Source organism: Silene latifolia, chromosome 10, assembly GCF_048544455.1.
Source record: "Silene latifolia isolate original U9 population chromosome 10, ASM4854445v1, whole genome shotgun sequence".
NCBI lineage: Eukaryota > Viridiplantae > Streptophyta > Magnoliopsida > Caryophyllales > Caryophyllaceae > Silene > Silene latifolia.
In genome coordinates, this window is record NC_133535.1 from 147,951,011 (window position 1) to 147,967,201 (window position 16,191).

At 39.3% G+C, this 16,191-nt stretch overlaps 1 protein-coding gene across 1 annotated transcript; it reads right to left on the reverse strand.

Annotated features, from left to right (window-relative positions):
• Positions 1-8,975: 8,975 nt before the first annotated feature.
• Positions 8,976-9,851, reverse strand: LOC141608463 (uncharacterized). The gene has a single exon (XM_074427815.1). The coding sequence runs from the start codon at positions 9,849-9,851 to the stop codon at positions 8,976-8,978; it is 876 nt and encodes a 291-aa protein (XP_074283916.1).
• Positions 9,852-16,191: the final 6,340 nt, after the last annotated feature.

Genomic DNA, 16,191 nt, shown 5'->3' on the forward strand with positions numbered 1-16,191 from the left:
ATAATCCAGACTTCTATCCTGTAATGAAATTAACATGTAATGATACTCATTACGATCCGCCATAGCTAATCCTTGGTACTGTAAAGAAGAAGATTGGTTTTGTATTGAATGAATATAAGAGTATTTTACAAGGCTATTTATACTAATATATAGTTACAATGTGAATAAGATATAAATCCCACTAATTGTGGAGCAAAGCAAGGTAACAAAATAACTACATTTGACTAATACTAAATTATAGATAAATAAGGAAAAGAGATAATATGTGCAATATTGTATGCATAATTATAGGTAGGAGTTAGCTGTGAGATTTGGACGGAATAATGTCTTCAACATTCCCCTTCAAGATGGACGGGCGAGAGCGAAGGCCAATCTTGTGAGATAAATTGAGAAAACGGGCCTTATGGAGCGGCTTAGTGAGTGTATCTGCAAGCTGATCGTCACCATTGATATGTTGAACACGAATTTTGCCAAGACGGACTTGCTCTTTGACGAAGTGAAAGGATAGCGCAAGATGCTTCATTTTAGAGTGAAAGACGGGGTTTGAGGAGTAGTTGGTAGCACTAAGGTTGTCACAATAGATGGAACGAGAGTGAGGAACTGTAATTCCAAGTTCAAGTAGAAGAGACAGTAGCCAAAGTAATTCAGCGGTTGCATCGGTCACAGCTCGAAATTCGGCTTCGGTTGATGAACGAGATACAGCTCGTTGTTTGCGTGATGACCAACAAATGGGGTTTGAGCCAAGATAGACTAGGTAGCCAGATGTAGATACATAGTCAGAGTTATCGCCACCTAAGTCAGCATCGCAAAAGGCATGTAATGAGAGTGGAGAGGATTTGGAAAGGTGAATCCCCATGTGAAGCGTGCCACGAAGATATCGGAGTAGTCGTTTAAGGGCAGTCCAGTGTAAAGCAGTTGGGTGGGTAAGAAATTGTGCAAGTTTGTTGACGGGAAAGGATATATCGGGACGGGTTAGAGAGAGGTACTGGAGACTACCAATGATTGCACGATAATCACTTTCATCGACAATGGGGTTTTTGGAGTCAGCTATCAGTGGCGGGTGCGGAAGCATGGGAGTTGTAGCTGGGTTGCAATCTTGGAGATTATATTTGTGAAGCAGGTCAGACAAATATTTTGTTTGTTTTAGGTGAAGGCCGGATTTTTTAGGGGTCACCTCAATGCCGAGAAAATAGGATAGAGGGCCAAGGTCCTTTAACGAAAATTTGGTCGATATTTGAGTGATAAATTGGGTAATATGGTTTTGATTTGGTCCAGTGACGATTATGTCGTCTACATAAACTAAAACAAATAATTTAATTTGTGGTGAATTAAGAATAAATAATGAAGGGTCGGAGATGGAATTGGTGAACCCGAACTGAGTGAGATAAGTTTTGAGTTCAGTATACCATGCTCTCGGTGCTTGTTTGAGGCCATAAATGGCTTTTTGTAATTTGCATACATGGTTCGGTTTGTCCGTGTCAATGAAACCTGTGGGTTGTGACATAAAAACGGTGTCAGTAAGTGTACCTTGAAGAAATGCGTTGTTAATGTCGATTTGATGAAGATGCCATCCTCGTGTAACGGCTATGGTGAGTATCAAACGAATGGTGGTTGGATTAATAACGGGACTAAAGGTCTCCGAGTAGTCAATACCCGGTCTTTGGTGAAAGCCTTTAGCTACTAGACGGGCCTTATATTGTTTAAGACTTTCATCAGTGTTGTACTTGACGCGAAATACCCACTTGCTACCAATCAAATTTTGTGCTTGAGATCGAGGAACGAGAACCCAGGTTTGGTTTTTGAGTAAGGCTTGGTATTCATCGATCATGGCAGCATGCCAACGAGGGTCGATGAGAGCTTGTTTGGTGGTATTAGGGGTGACATGTGTGACGGTTGAGACAGCGGTCTTTGCATATTTGGGGTTGGGTTTAATGATGTTGTGGGATAGGCGAGTTCCATGACCGTGAGAGGGTGGTGGAGGGGGTGGTGGAGGTGTGGGAGGTGAGTTTGCGGTAGTAGGAGGTGTTTGGACAGGGGTCAAAATAGGTGTGTCAATAGGGGCAGTGGATGTGGAGGGAGGTGATGTGGGAGAACGAGGAGAGGTGGGAGGAGTGATGGGGTCAGTGGCTGGGATTGGAGAGGGTTCGATGGGAGGCAGAGAGGTATCGAGGAGGGGTAAGGCAAGTGTGCACCAACGATCAGGGGTGGGAGTGGGGTTGACGGCAGTGTTCGATAGGGAGGGGTATGAGAATTCGGTTTCGACGAAACGAACATGTCGAGATGTGTAAAGCTTTTTGAGAGATGGATCATAACAATGATATGCACTTTGTGTTGTAAAGTAACCTACGAAGATACAGGGTGTGGACCGGTTATCAAGTTTATGGTTTGTGTATGGTCGAAGCCACGAGAAACAGAGACAACCAAAAGGACGAAGTTTCATGTAATTGGGCGGTTGTTTGTGAAGGATTTCGTAAGGTGACTTGTTGTTGAGGGTAGGAGTAGGGAGCCTATTTATGAGGTAAGAGGCAGTGGAGAAGGCATAAGGCCAAAAGGTAGTGGGTAATTGAGCTTGAGTGAGGAGAGCCAACCCGGTTTCGACAATGTGTCTGTGACAGCGCTCCGCAAACCCATTATGCTCGGGCGTGTGAGGTGGAGAGGTTAGATGAGTAATTCCATCATTGAGGAGGTCGGGAGTTAATTTCTTATATTCCCCGCCATTGTCGGAATAAAATTGGCGAATTGGTTTGTTAAAAAAATTTTCAACAATGGCTTTAAATCGATGAAAAGTGATGTGAGTGTCGGATTTGTTTTTAAGCGGATAAATCCAAAAATAATGATTGAAGTGATCAACAAATATTATGTAATATTTAAAATTGTCATGAGATAAGAGAGGTGTCGTCCAAACGTCAGAAAACACGACATCAAGAGGGGCGTGAGATTGAATTGTGGTGACGGAGAAAGGTAATTTGTGACTTTTATTCATAAGGCATGCCGTATAATGAGTGAATTCGGAAATGCTAAAATTAAAATTGGAATTTAAAAGCTTGAGCGTGGCAGTGGATGGGTGCCCAAGTCGATGGTGCCAAGTGGTGGAGGTGACGGCATAGGCTCGAAGTTGTGGTTGCCATTCGTAGGTGCCATTATGGAATCGGCCCTGGAGTAGGATGGTTCCCGTCGCTAGTGCCTTAAAACAAAAAGAATCGGGTGAGAATAAGGCAACCGCATTATTATCTTTACAAAATTGTGAAACGGAAAGCAATTTACGGGAAATGGTAGGAACAACTAAAACATTTTTAAATAAAAGATTATTATAAGAGAAAGAACCATGGTGGGTGATTGGCAGAGAAGAACCGTCCCCTATAATAAGGTCATCAGCTCCGTCATATGGTGCGTGGAGCGAGAGATTGGTGAGGTCATCTACGACATGGTGAGAAGCACCACTGTCGATGAGAAAGGAAGTGGAGGAGGGCGGTGGGACAGTAGCGGTGTAGGCATGGGGTCGAGGTTGTTTGGTAAGTGGTGGTGGGAATTTGACCATTGGGTAATCCCGTCGAAAATCGGGGCAATCACTGATGACATGCCCTTTATTTCGACAGTACTGACAACGTCCAAGAAAAGGTTTGTTGTCTTGGGTAGGAGTTTGGTTTTGTGTAGGAAATCGAGGTTGTTGTGCTTGGTGGGTTGGGGTTCGAGATTGATATTGGGATTGGTGATGGCGAGGTTGTTGGTAGTAGGGTCGTGTGGTAGCAGCGTGAGCCGAAGGAGTGAAGGGTGTGTTGGTTGTTTGGTTTTTGACGAGAAGTTCGTGTTGGATTAACTTCTCGTGTAAAGCTTCAAATGTGATTGGTGTATCACGGGCTCGAACTGAATCAATGACGGATTTATAAAGGTTTTGGTCTAGGCCATTGAGGATTTGATGGGTTATGTCCTCGGAATCAACTGGTTTTCCGAGTTGGGCAAGTTGGGCTGCGCATGACTTGATAGATAAGAGGTAGTCGGAAACGGACTTGTCTCCATGGGTAATGCTGCGAAAACGATCCTTCAATTGAAGGATATGACCCCTCGAAGGATTTTCATAGGTGGTTTCAAGGAGAGTCCATACTTCTCGAGAGGTGTTTGCATCGAGAATTATGGGAGCGATAGCATCGTGAAGTGTGCCTGCAATAGCTCCAAGAATGAGATTATCTTGTCGGAACCATGTATTGTAGGCGGGATTTGGAATGGGTTCAGGGTTAGGCTTCGTGGTGGTGGGTTCTGGCGTGATGGTTTGAGGTGGTGGTGGGGTGGATACATCAAGGAAGGCAAATAGGCCAAGACCTTGAAGAAACCGTATGATTTGGAACCTCCATGAACGATAATTGGTTTTGGTGAGACGGGTGCAATTAGGAAATGCGACAGAAAGGAAGGGTTTTGTGGGTTCGTCTGTATTGGGAATGAGGGCGTTTGATTGGTTGGCCATGGGTATGGTGCCGAGTACAACAAGAAGGAAGACGAGGTTTAGGATCGATATAGAAACTGATACCATGTAAAGAAGAAGATTGGTTTTGTATTGAATGAATATAAGAGTATTTTACAAGGCTATTTATACTAATAGTTACAATGTGAATAAGATATAAATCCCACTAATTGTGGAGCTAAGCAAGGTAACAAAATAACTACATTTGACTAATACTAAATTATAGATAAATAAGGAAAAGAGATAATATGTGCAATATTGTATGCATAATTATAGGTAGGAGTTAGCTGTGAGATTTGGACGGAATAATATCTTCAACAGGTACAAACCTTGAAACATTAAACATTTCCCTTCAAGATCCCGAAATACGGGTCAATAACGAAATTTCATTCAATTGTTATGATGGAGGCGTGTCAACATCGAGATACGAAAGACGGGTAGAGTTGGGAATACTCACACTTTCTAGTACCAAAAACAAATTGATTGCCACGGGTTGCGACACGTATGCATGGTTCTACGGTATCCGCCATGGTGAGTCATACTCCATCGGTTGCATGACAGAGTGTGCCAATTTACGACATGTAGTCGATGATGACTGTAATGGCATTGGTTGTTGTGAAGCTTCATTACCCGATGCTATTACCAACATTAAGATCACAGTTGCGAGCTTTTCTAACCATACTTTGGTTGATTTCAGCCCATGTAGTGTAGCATATCCTGTCGCGAATGATGCGTTCGTTTTCAAGAAAAGTAATTTGACTCAAAATTCCGGGTACTATACCGATTATCATAAGCTTCCAATAGTGTTCAATTGGGGAATCAGAACCAAGAAATGTGATAAAGGGTAGAAACAGAGAGATTGGAAAGGCTTGAATGCCTGGGTATTATTGAATGAATAAGAAACGTAATACAATAATATTACAATGATACAAAATACAATAATATTCACAAGAATAGGATAGAAAATATGGAAGATATATTCCCATATATTTAGGTAATATATGGATAATATATTTCCACACTCCCCCTTAAGTTGGAGCATTGGGTAACCGAATGCCCAACTTACCCTGTAAATAGTCGAACGCCTCACCACCAAGAGCCTTAGTGAAAAGGTCCGCTATTTGCTCCTTACTCGGCACATGAATAGCTTAAATATTTGTGTTAACCAAATGTTGTCGAATAAAATGGCAGTCGATCTCAATGTGTTTTGTGCGATCGTGGAAAACCAGGTTTTTAGCAATATGTAAAGCTAACTTATTATCAGACAAAACTTTCATTGGATGTTTGTGGGAAATTCCGAGAGAGGCAAGGAAGGATTTAACCCTAATGAGTTCACGTGTGACTGCTGCAAGCGCTCTATATTCTGCCTCGGCACTCGACAAAGCCACCGTGGGCTGCTTTCTAGCTCCCCATGATATTGGTGTCTTGCCTAACGAAACAAAATACCCCGTGAGACTCCTTCTTGTCAAAGGACACCGTGCCCAGTTAGAATCCGAATAACCATGTAGCTGGAACACCGCGTCTTTGTGCATCACAATACCTTTTCCTGGATTGCCTTTTATGTAACGGATTACTCGTAGTGCTGCATCCCAGTGTTCTTTTCGTGGAGCTTGAACGAACTGAGATAAGGTATGCACCACATACACCAAATCAGGTCGGGTAATGGTGAGGTAGACAAGACGCCCAACTAATCTTCGATACATAATTGAATCCTTCAAAATTTGGCCCTTGGCGAGAGATAGTTGATGATTCTGGGGAATGGGGATGCTCACGGGTTTGGCTCCCTCCATTTTAGCTTCTTTGATGATCTCTAAAGCATATTTTCGTTGGCTAAGGAATAAACCCGTGGCTCCATGTGCAACTTCGATACCCAAAAAATACTTAAGTCGACCAAGGTCCTTAATCCCAAACTTTTGATCGAGGAAATATTTGAGATCGTCACAAACTTTGGCATCATCACTTACAACTGTCATATCGTCAACATAGATTAAAACAGCAAGAAAAAGACCGTCCTTCCTTATAGTGAAAAGCGAGTAGTCTGCCATTGATTGTGTGAAACCATAGCCCTTTAACGCATTCGTCAACTTGGCAAACCAATTCCTCGAGGCCTGTTTTAAACCATAAATAGATTTCAAAAGTCGACATACTTTACCTGAACCATTGGCTTCAAATCCTGGCGGTAATTTCATGTAAACCTCTTCACTCAAGTCACCGTGAAGAAAAGCATTATTCACGTCTAAATGAGCAATTGTCCATCTCTTTGCTACTGCTACGGCTAACAAGAGTCAAACGCTGGTCATCTTAGCTACTGGCGCGAATGTTTCGTGATAATCTACTCCCTCGATTTGAGTGAACCCTTGCGCCACTAATCGAGCCTTGTACCGTTCAATGGTGACATCCGCTTTATGCTTAACCTTGTAGACCCATTTGCACCCAATGGGTCTCTTTCCTTTAGGCAAGTCAACAATTCTCCAGGTGCCATTCTTTTCAAGTGCATCGATCTCGTTTGCCATAGCAACCTTCCATTCATCTTTCTTTACGGCCTCGAAATAATTTCGTGGTTCCTTGACCGCATCAATAGCTCCTATAAAATTCCTGTGGCAAACTGAAAAACAACTACTTGTGACATAATCGATTATTGGATAACGAGTACCTTTCGTGGAAGACGGAGTTTGGGACGTGTGAGCATTCTTAGCAGGTATGACACGAGTTGATTTACATATGTAATCCTTTTTCCATGCGGGCTCAAACTTTTCCCTTTCTCCTCTCCCAAGCCTCGGTTCCTCCCTGGTGACTTCACTCTCACCGTGATCAGTCTCGGTATTCACTGAACTGTCAATCTCCTCGGCCCCTTCATTTATGGGCTCGTTTGTTTGAGGAATAAATTCTTCATCCATCGAAGGAGTTGCTGGATTGTTTGGTACGTTGTCAGAAGTCATTTGTTCAATATCATAAGTAATAATTTCTTCCTGTGTGCTTTCCATGTCTATCTTAGGCTCATTATGAGATGCACCATTCTCAATAGTATATGGAAAGACATGTTCGTAAAATTTAACATCACATGAAACAAACTGACGACGTGTTTTTAAATCAAATAACCTCCATCCTTTTTGTGTCTTAGGGTACCCAATAAAGACACATCGTATCCCTCGCTCTTGGAACTTATCTTTCGGTCGTTGTTTATTGTGAGCATATGCAAGACATCCCATGACACGTAAATGGTCGAGGTCCGGTGGATGGCCGTGCAAGAGCTCGTAAGGAGTACGGCCTTGCAAGACTTGGGTGGGTGTTCGGTTGATGAGGTAGGCTGCGGTTAAGACACACTCCCCCCAAAATTCAATGGGTAAATTAGCTTGGAAACGGAGATCCCGAGCTTTTATTAAGAGGTGCCTATGTTTAAGCTTCACCCTTCCATTTTGTTGAGGGGTGCAATTACACTAGTTTGGAAAAGCATGCCATTCTCACTGTAAAATTGTTTTAAATGACCCGAAAGAAATTCAGTACCGTTATCACTTTGAACAATTTTGACTTGTTTCCCAAACTGTGTATTTACCATTTTGCAAAAACATTTTATCAAATCTCCGACTTCCCCCTTATCCTTCATAAGATGCACCCAAACACTCCTACTGTGATCATCAACGATGGTTAAAAAATAATTTGCCCCGGACAAACTACTAGCATGATACGGCCCTCATATATCACAATGAATGAAATGGAACAAAATGTCATGTCTCTTTTTATTAAGATGAAATTGGGAACGGGTCTGTTTGGCTCGACAACAAGGATCACAAATAAAGTCAGAATTAAAAGGCAAAGTTTTCTTCAGTAAAGTTCTTAAATGCAGTAAAACATTTCTTGAAGGGTGACCTAGTCTTCTATGCCATACCCGTCCTTCATCGACAGTTGTCCGTGCCACTCTTTCCTCAACTCGTGTCATGTAATAAACTCCGTCTCGCTGCTCACTTCGTCCAATCTCCTTCTTCTAAGACCGGTCCTGTATTATACAACAATCAGAATTAGAAGTCCCAAAGCAATTATTTTCACGAATAAGCTGCTGAATCGAAATGAGATGGCAAGTTAAATTCGGAACATATAAGACATCCTTTAGATCGAACGATTTATTTAACAAAACCGTGCCATGTACTCGAGCTATAATAGTGGATCCGTCTGGCAATCCTATCGTAGATGGCTCCCTTTGCCATTGATTCTTAAGCAAGTCTCGACATCCCGTCATATGGTGTGAGGCACCGCCGTCAAGCATCCATTCATTTAATTTTATATAATTTGTACCTGTTAATTTTTCTTTACCATCAGCCTTGGCAGCGAGAAGAATCCGTGGCTGCTCCACCTCATCTACTGTCAAATCGCGTTTCGATGACTCCCCTTCGCTCGTGGTGGCGGCATTGACAACTTGGTTGGAATTAGAATTGGAATAGCCACTGCCTCGTCCACCACGACCATTGCCACGACCACCTCGTCGTCCTCTGCCTCTTCCTTTACCATTAATGTCGAGTTTTTCCTAACAGTTTTCTTCCGTATGGTACCACTCTTTGCAATGGGTGCAGCGCGGTGGTTCATACTCATGTGATTCCTCTTCCGAAGAAGCTCCTTTGCCACGACCACCACCAGTGCAAGCCGCCATGGCTACTTCAGCCTGTTCTTCACGGACCCGAGTAACTGCCTTGTGCCGCTCTTCCCTTAGAACGAGAGCATAGGCCCGACTTAAGGAGGTGAGATTATCCTCCATTAGCAAATTGGAATGAAGATGGTCATACAAAGCGGTATTGAGTCCCATAATGAATTGATGCACTTTCTCTTCTTCTTTCTCTTTGGCAAGAGCAGCGGCGGCACCGCAGGTGCAAGTTGGTACACGGCTGTAATTCGCTAACTCATCCCATATGGATTTGAGATGGGTATAGTAATCCGCGACAGAACGATTCCCTTGACGACATTCCGTCAGTTTACTTTTGAGTTGGTGAACACGAGGGGCATTCCCTGCCGAATAGCGTTCCTTCAACTCTTTCCAAATTTCGAGTACTATGGCCGAGAAGGTGATACTTGGATGTAATTTCTCGTCTATCACGTTGCGGAGCCAAGCCTTCACCATCGCGTTGCATTGACGCCATGCCACGACTTCATAATTACTATCTTCTGACCCGTCAGGTTTTGCGACGGTACCGTCAACTAACCCTAACTTATTCTTGGCATCAAGTCCGTTGCATACCGCGTCAGCCCAGAGGTCGTAATTGTCTCCATTAAAAACGGTCTGAGTCAATTTGAGACTCGGACTGTCGGAGGGATGAAGAAACAGAGGCGACGAAAGCGGTATTGTCATCTTGTCTAAGGTACTTTCGCCACCCATTCCTCTATCAGAATCTCCTCCGATTTTCGTCATCGAAAAAAGAATTGTTTCGTGGGTTTGTAAATGTGACGGATGCTAGGACCAAACCTGCTCCTCTGATACCATGATAAAGGGTAGAAACAGAGAGATTGGAAAGGCTTGAATGCCTGGGTATTATTGAATGAATAAGAAACGTAATACAATAATATTACAATGATACAAAATACAATAATATTCACAAGAATATGATAGAAAATATGGAAGATATATTCAAATATATTTAGGTAATATATGGATAATATATTTCCACAAAATAGTCGCTTGCTAAAGTGGAGGGAAGCTGCTTGTGTAAGAACAATACGATTTGCTCGGATTTAAAGCCTGGCCAAGATGGCTATCGTTGCGATTGCAAAGCTGGCTTTACTGGCAATCCGTACCTTCCTCACGGCTGCACAGGTAAGAAATATTCCGTATATACATACTACTCCCTTTGTCTCAAACATCCCCTATTTACTAAATGAATAGGAAAAGCTTCAAGTTTTCCCGTCTAAACTTCATTTCCTATTTTGATAAAATCTCATATTTACTTTCCTATTTTCATATAATCTCTTATTTAAAATTTGTCTCTAAAATATTTGTGATAAAAAATCCGTTCTTTGTATGTTAAATTGTAACCAAATGATATGCTAATAAAAAAAATTATAAACAATTTCATTAATTTTGTTTATAAATATATACATTTCATAACATTACTCAATTTTTTTTTGAATAGTTTTATAGTTAAATTTATTTATATATTTCTAAAAATAAAACTTTTAAATATCGCGCATTTATTGCGCAGGATCTAAACTAGTTTGTTTATTGGGAAATTCCTACTTGTACCCTTCTGGTATGGGTTAATCCCACTTATACCCCTATTTTTCAAGAATGTCCACTTGTACCCTCCAACTTTCTAGTTACTCTCACTTATACCCCTATAATATAGACTAATCTCACTTTAACCTCTAGTTTTAAGGAAAATTCACACCCTGATACGAAAATTTGCGCGGAAGCGGTTTAAAGAATAACGAACAATAATGAAAACAGGATATTTGCTTCGAAATCTGTCTAGAAATCGAAACAATGGGATATTTGCTCGGGTTATACCTATAACACAAACAATGGTGAACTATAATCAAGACCTATTGATTATAACTCGGGTTAATGCTTGAAAACGCGTCAAACAATAACAACTTTGGAACGAACTCGTTGAACCGATGTTTACAACTGTAAACGAAAAACTCACTGTTTTTATTCAATATCAATCTTATGAAAATAAGAATACAATTACTCCTATTTATAGCTAATTACTTCGACTCCTATACGGAATAAGGAAACAACTCCTTAACCGACTACTAGATGGCATAATTGCCTTATTTTAATCTGACTAGATTTAGTAAATAAACTAGACTTTCTAATTGAACTAGGAAATAAATATTCTACTACGACTAGGAAATAATAAACCTATCGCTACTAGGATTAAGAAAATTTTAATACTCGCTCCTAAATAAATTAGGACTAGTACAATGCTAATACTTGTAAGATTCCTATTCCCTCGCCACCTTGACCACCAAGTAACGCCTCTTCTCCTAAAGTGTTTAGCACAATTATTTTATCCTTAGCCTTTATCTCGAATCGTTTCTGTAATAGCAATCTATGCGTCTTTCTTCTGGCTCCAATCACACCAAACTGACTTGTCTCGGCATTTAGATCTTTCATGTCTATTTTAGCCTTATCGTTCCGATCCATTATCGCATCATCCCCTCCCTCTTCAAAAGGAATTGACCTCAATTCCGAAAACAAGTAAGGAGATAAGTCTTCGATTGTTGTTTTTTCCGAATCTGGAAATCCGACTCGACTCCGTCATGTTTAAGTTCTTGAGGTTCTGATATTTCCTCTTCTGAATTCGACTCAATTTGATTGCTGCCATTATCATTATTTTTGTCGAAAATAGGAGGTAATCTTGGATCAAACTTAACATTCTCTTCGTAGGTGCTTTCAAACGAGAATACTCGCTCCTAACATGTCTTCTTCCTTTTTTTTTTTTTTTTTTTGAAACCGTCACGCCTTAAGTAGCAAGTTACTAGAACCTTGCTCCTGAGATGCAAAACCGATTAACCCTCGAACTACCTGTTCAAGTTTAACCCTTGAACTCCAATCGCAATCAGAAATTCAACTGATAACTTGGCTTTGACACGCCTAGGACCGTCTAGATTTAGGAAAATCAAGAGTCGAAGCTCTGATACCATTTATGATACAAAAATTTGTGCGGAAGCGATTTAATAGAATAACGAACAATAATTAAAAAGGATATTTGCTTCGAAATCCGTCTTGAAATCAAAACAATGAGATATTTGCGCAATCTAGACCTATAGATCGAACAATGGTGATTGAATCGCAAGACCTATTGCTATCAATCGGGTTAAGACTTTGAAAACGCGTCAAACAATAACAAAGCTTGGAACGAACGCGTGGATCCGAAATTCACAATTGCACGCAGCAAAGCAAAGTTCTGTTTTTTTTTTATTAATTCTCAATCTATAAATAAAACAATACAACCGACTCCCTATTTATACTAATAGACTGACTTGCTAAACAAGCCAAACCTACCTAAAATACTAGCTAAATTTTATCAAAACACTTGCCTAAACCGACTCTAATTATTTCCTAAATCTAATAGAATTACCTTACTTATTCTAACTGGAATTAGGAAATAAATAAACTAGTAATAATCTAACTAGAAAATAAACTAGTCCTAATGGTTTATGGAAACCTTTATTTTGTATCACACCCCAACATTCTAGTTACATAGGAATCGTGACCATAGTAATTAGCACCAATAATTAAGATGTTAAGTGAATTCTCTCATGTCATTATAAAATGGGGAAGAAGTATTAAGTACCGTATGTTAAGGGCTACGTAAACAATATGGAGAAGAGTAACCTAATTGAAATATTTGTTTTCTCTCTAACAAACAAATTTTTTCCTCCAAATTCATTTTATATGACTCCACTTCATCTTCAACATTCATCTTTTATCCTTCTTCCCCACTTAATCCTCAATATTCATCATTTACTATACTTAAAGGGTATAAGTGAGAATAACTAGGAAGTTAGAGGGTACAAGTGGACATTCCATAAAAGTAGGGGTACAAGTGAGATTAGCCCATAGTAGAGGGGTGCTAGTGGGAATTTCCCTTATTTTCGATACATATACTTGGGATTAGCTAGTTAGGAATGATGTTTTAATACATATACATGGGCTGGACAGGCTGCCATACTTTTGCCCGAAAATTTAGGCCGGACTGGGCCAGACCGCACCGTTGTCTGGCTCTAAGATCCATTAATTATCTAACTCCATTTCAAATCACTCCAACTTATGTTAATCTTTCGATATGGGACAATTTTATTATTTATATGTAGTATATTCATCACAATAGATTATGTTTCAATGTGGGACATATAACATACTAAGAAGTACACATTCTTTTATATATTAACAAATTATATGAAATCTATACTTTAATGATAATATTTGTTACCACAAATAAAATTATATTATTTTCATAATTTTTTTAACGATATTTTTTACCAAATAAAATGTATGTTTTTATATAAAAATTAGAAATATCACTTGAATATAATATAATATAATAAAATAAATTATAATAATTAAAAGATTCTACACTTTATTTTTTGTATCAAAAAATATTATTTATAATACTTTCCTAAATTAATTTTTAGAAACTTTACCTTGATAATCATCAGATGTGTAACAATTCAGCTATTTATATGTAGTATATTCACCATCTAAATTATTTTTCAATGTGGGACAAATAATATACATAGAAAAAAACATCATATCATATATATGTATAGAAAAATCATACAACATAGTATAACATTCTCTTAAATGAACAACTCTATTTTTTAATATGGTTGAATTCAGTGGGTATAATCAAGGTCGAGATGGGTAACAAGGAAATATTATAGGGTCGTTTGAGCTCAAGTCGGTAATGTGATGCGTGATAGGTTGCGTGCTTGGTTCAAGCCTCTTGTTCATCAACTATTACTTCGATTGAACCCACCAAATTCACCATGATTTCCTTTGTTTATGTTAATCTCAATTTGGGACTTTTACTAGGGGAGATTAATTAGTAATTAACTTATGTAATATGAGTAATTAGTAACTAATAATAAAGGGTTTCATATTATTGTAGGGTAGAATGCGTTGCAACGGGTTAATTAACTTGGTTATAACAAAAAAATGGTTATAAAACATGTTGGGATTGAATTCATGATTTGGTTATATGCTTAGTGTTATTCTCCATTTGTCATTTGTGGTTATAGTTGTGTTGTGTTGGAGGTCATTGGTTGTGGTACTTGGTTTTTGAGGAGATGTAAGGCGGTTGGGAAACCGTCTTACGCTTGGGTCGCCTTTTGGAGCTTTCCACTCCATGTGGGGTGTGCACATTAATGGCTTGAGTTAGGAGGGACTCATGTGGGTGAGACACGACGTCTGTGGCAGGTGATCCGGTTGGCTTCCGGACCCGGTACGTCTGGGCATGTCCCGGTACCGACATGGTATTTGTATCTCATTTACATCTTAGCTTGTTGCATATTTATATACTATGTTGTGTCTCGTATTAAAGTATTAAAACTGGCGTGTTATGTGTCTGTGTAATTGTCACCTATTTCCGAGGTGGCGTGTGTCGATCCATATGATATTTTTGATCATATGGGGAGCAGGTTGAGTTACTGTCACGTGGAAGACGAGCCTTGGACTTGGAGCCGAGTGTCACTTCATTAGAAGAATAGAGTAGTCATGAGTTCTATCGTTTATTTCATTTATGGTTATGTAATTCACTAAATACCTTATTTATATTTAATTTTTTCTTAATTACAACTTCGATTTCACCGCCTCGAGAAACCGAGATGATAACATCCTCCCATTACCTTGGCCTAGTAAGAAGGGGGTGTTACACAGCATTTCTTCCCCCTCTAACCACCTCTAGCATGTGTATTAAGTGGGCCAGTTCATTATCGGGACCATATAGCACTCAACAAACTTGTGTTCAGCAGCATATTTAAACATACCGCCAACACCAATGTCATCAACTATATCCTTTGTAATCCCACTTCAGGAATAAACCAAAAAATTGCATCAGAATTTCTATTAAACCTACCACATTTTTCTGCCTCTTCAATTCAATATTGTAAACTAACAAAATTCATCTTCATCTACAGCAGTCGTCCTAAATATCTTACCCTATACAACCGTCCTACTTCATTCCTAGCAAATGATCCTCCATACCATAATTTGACATTTGCAAAATCAATTGGATTTCCCTAAACAAAAAATGAAAATCAATTCAGAAACCCTAAACCATTTGGTACAAAATAAAAATATAATTAAACCTAAGTGTAAAGTAACTGAAAAACAAAAAAGGGAAACAGAGTATTTAAATAGAAACCCTAAAAAAGTAAGCGCAATATTTAAATGGAAACCCTAAAATATTTCTCAAGTAAGATATACATACCTTATCTATGGTGCAGCTTGAATGTGCAGATATCAACCTTCAATGCGTCTTCAATATTGACGATAATGGGGATTCATTTGAATGAAAATGAAGAAGATGAAAACGGAAGAGAAATTAAGGGACAAATGAAAAAAGGAGGTGAAAGGTTAAAAGTAAACAAAAGTGGGTGAAAGTTGTGTTTAAGAAGTCTTTGGGAGTTTAAAATGAAGGGTAACCTTTGTAACAGGTTGCCCTTTCACTATAGTAGCATAAGTTAAATGATACTCCCTTCTATTCTACATAAACTTCCCTCTTTCCTTTTTCATCTATTTACAATACCTTATTTTAATCACTTTACCCCACAACAATACCCCACCTCACCCCACAACAATACTTATTTTAATCAACTTACCCCACAAAAATACTTATTTTAATCACCCCACCCACAATAATACCCCACAATATCTTCCCTCTCTCCAATTATCAAACCCCACTACAATACTTTACCTTATTTTAATCCTCCTCCTTAATTCTAGTGCCCCCCATGAATAGGGAGGTTTATGTAGAATAGGAGGGAGTAGTAAAGATAGGATAAGTATAGGATAATTAATAGGATGTATTAAATGGGGAAGAAGAGGCTTAGGATGGATTATTGACATTAAATAATCCTAAAAAAATAATGTATATTGTGACGGATTAATTATTACCCACATGAGTAGATAAGATAAAAATTAAAGTCCATAGGAATTAGGGAGTCACAAATAACTTACTCAGTATCATTATTTATACAAATGAGTTTTATTCGATATGTCACAAACTTGTGGCGAATATTGCCGT

Coding starts and splice junctions, on each gene's coding strand:
- LOC141608463 (XM_074427815.1), bottom strand. CDS start 9,851: ATGACGAAAATCGGAGGAGATTCTGATAGAGGAATGGGTGGCGAAAGT.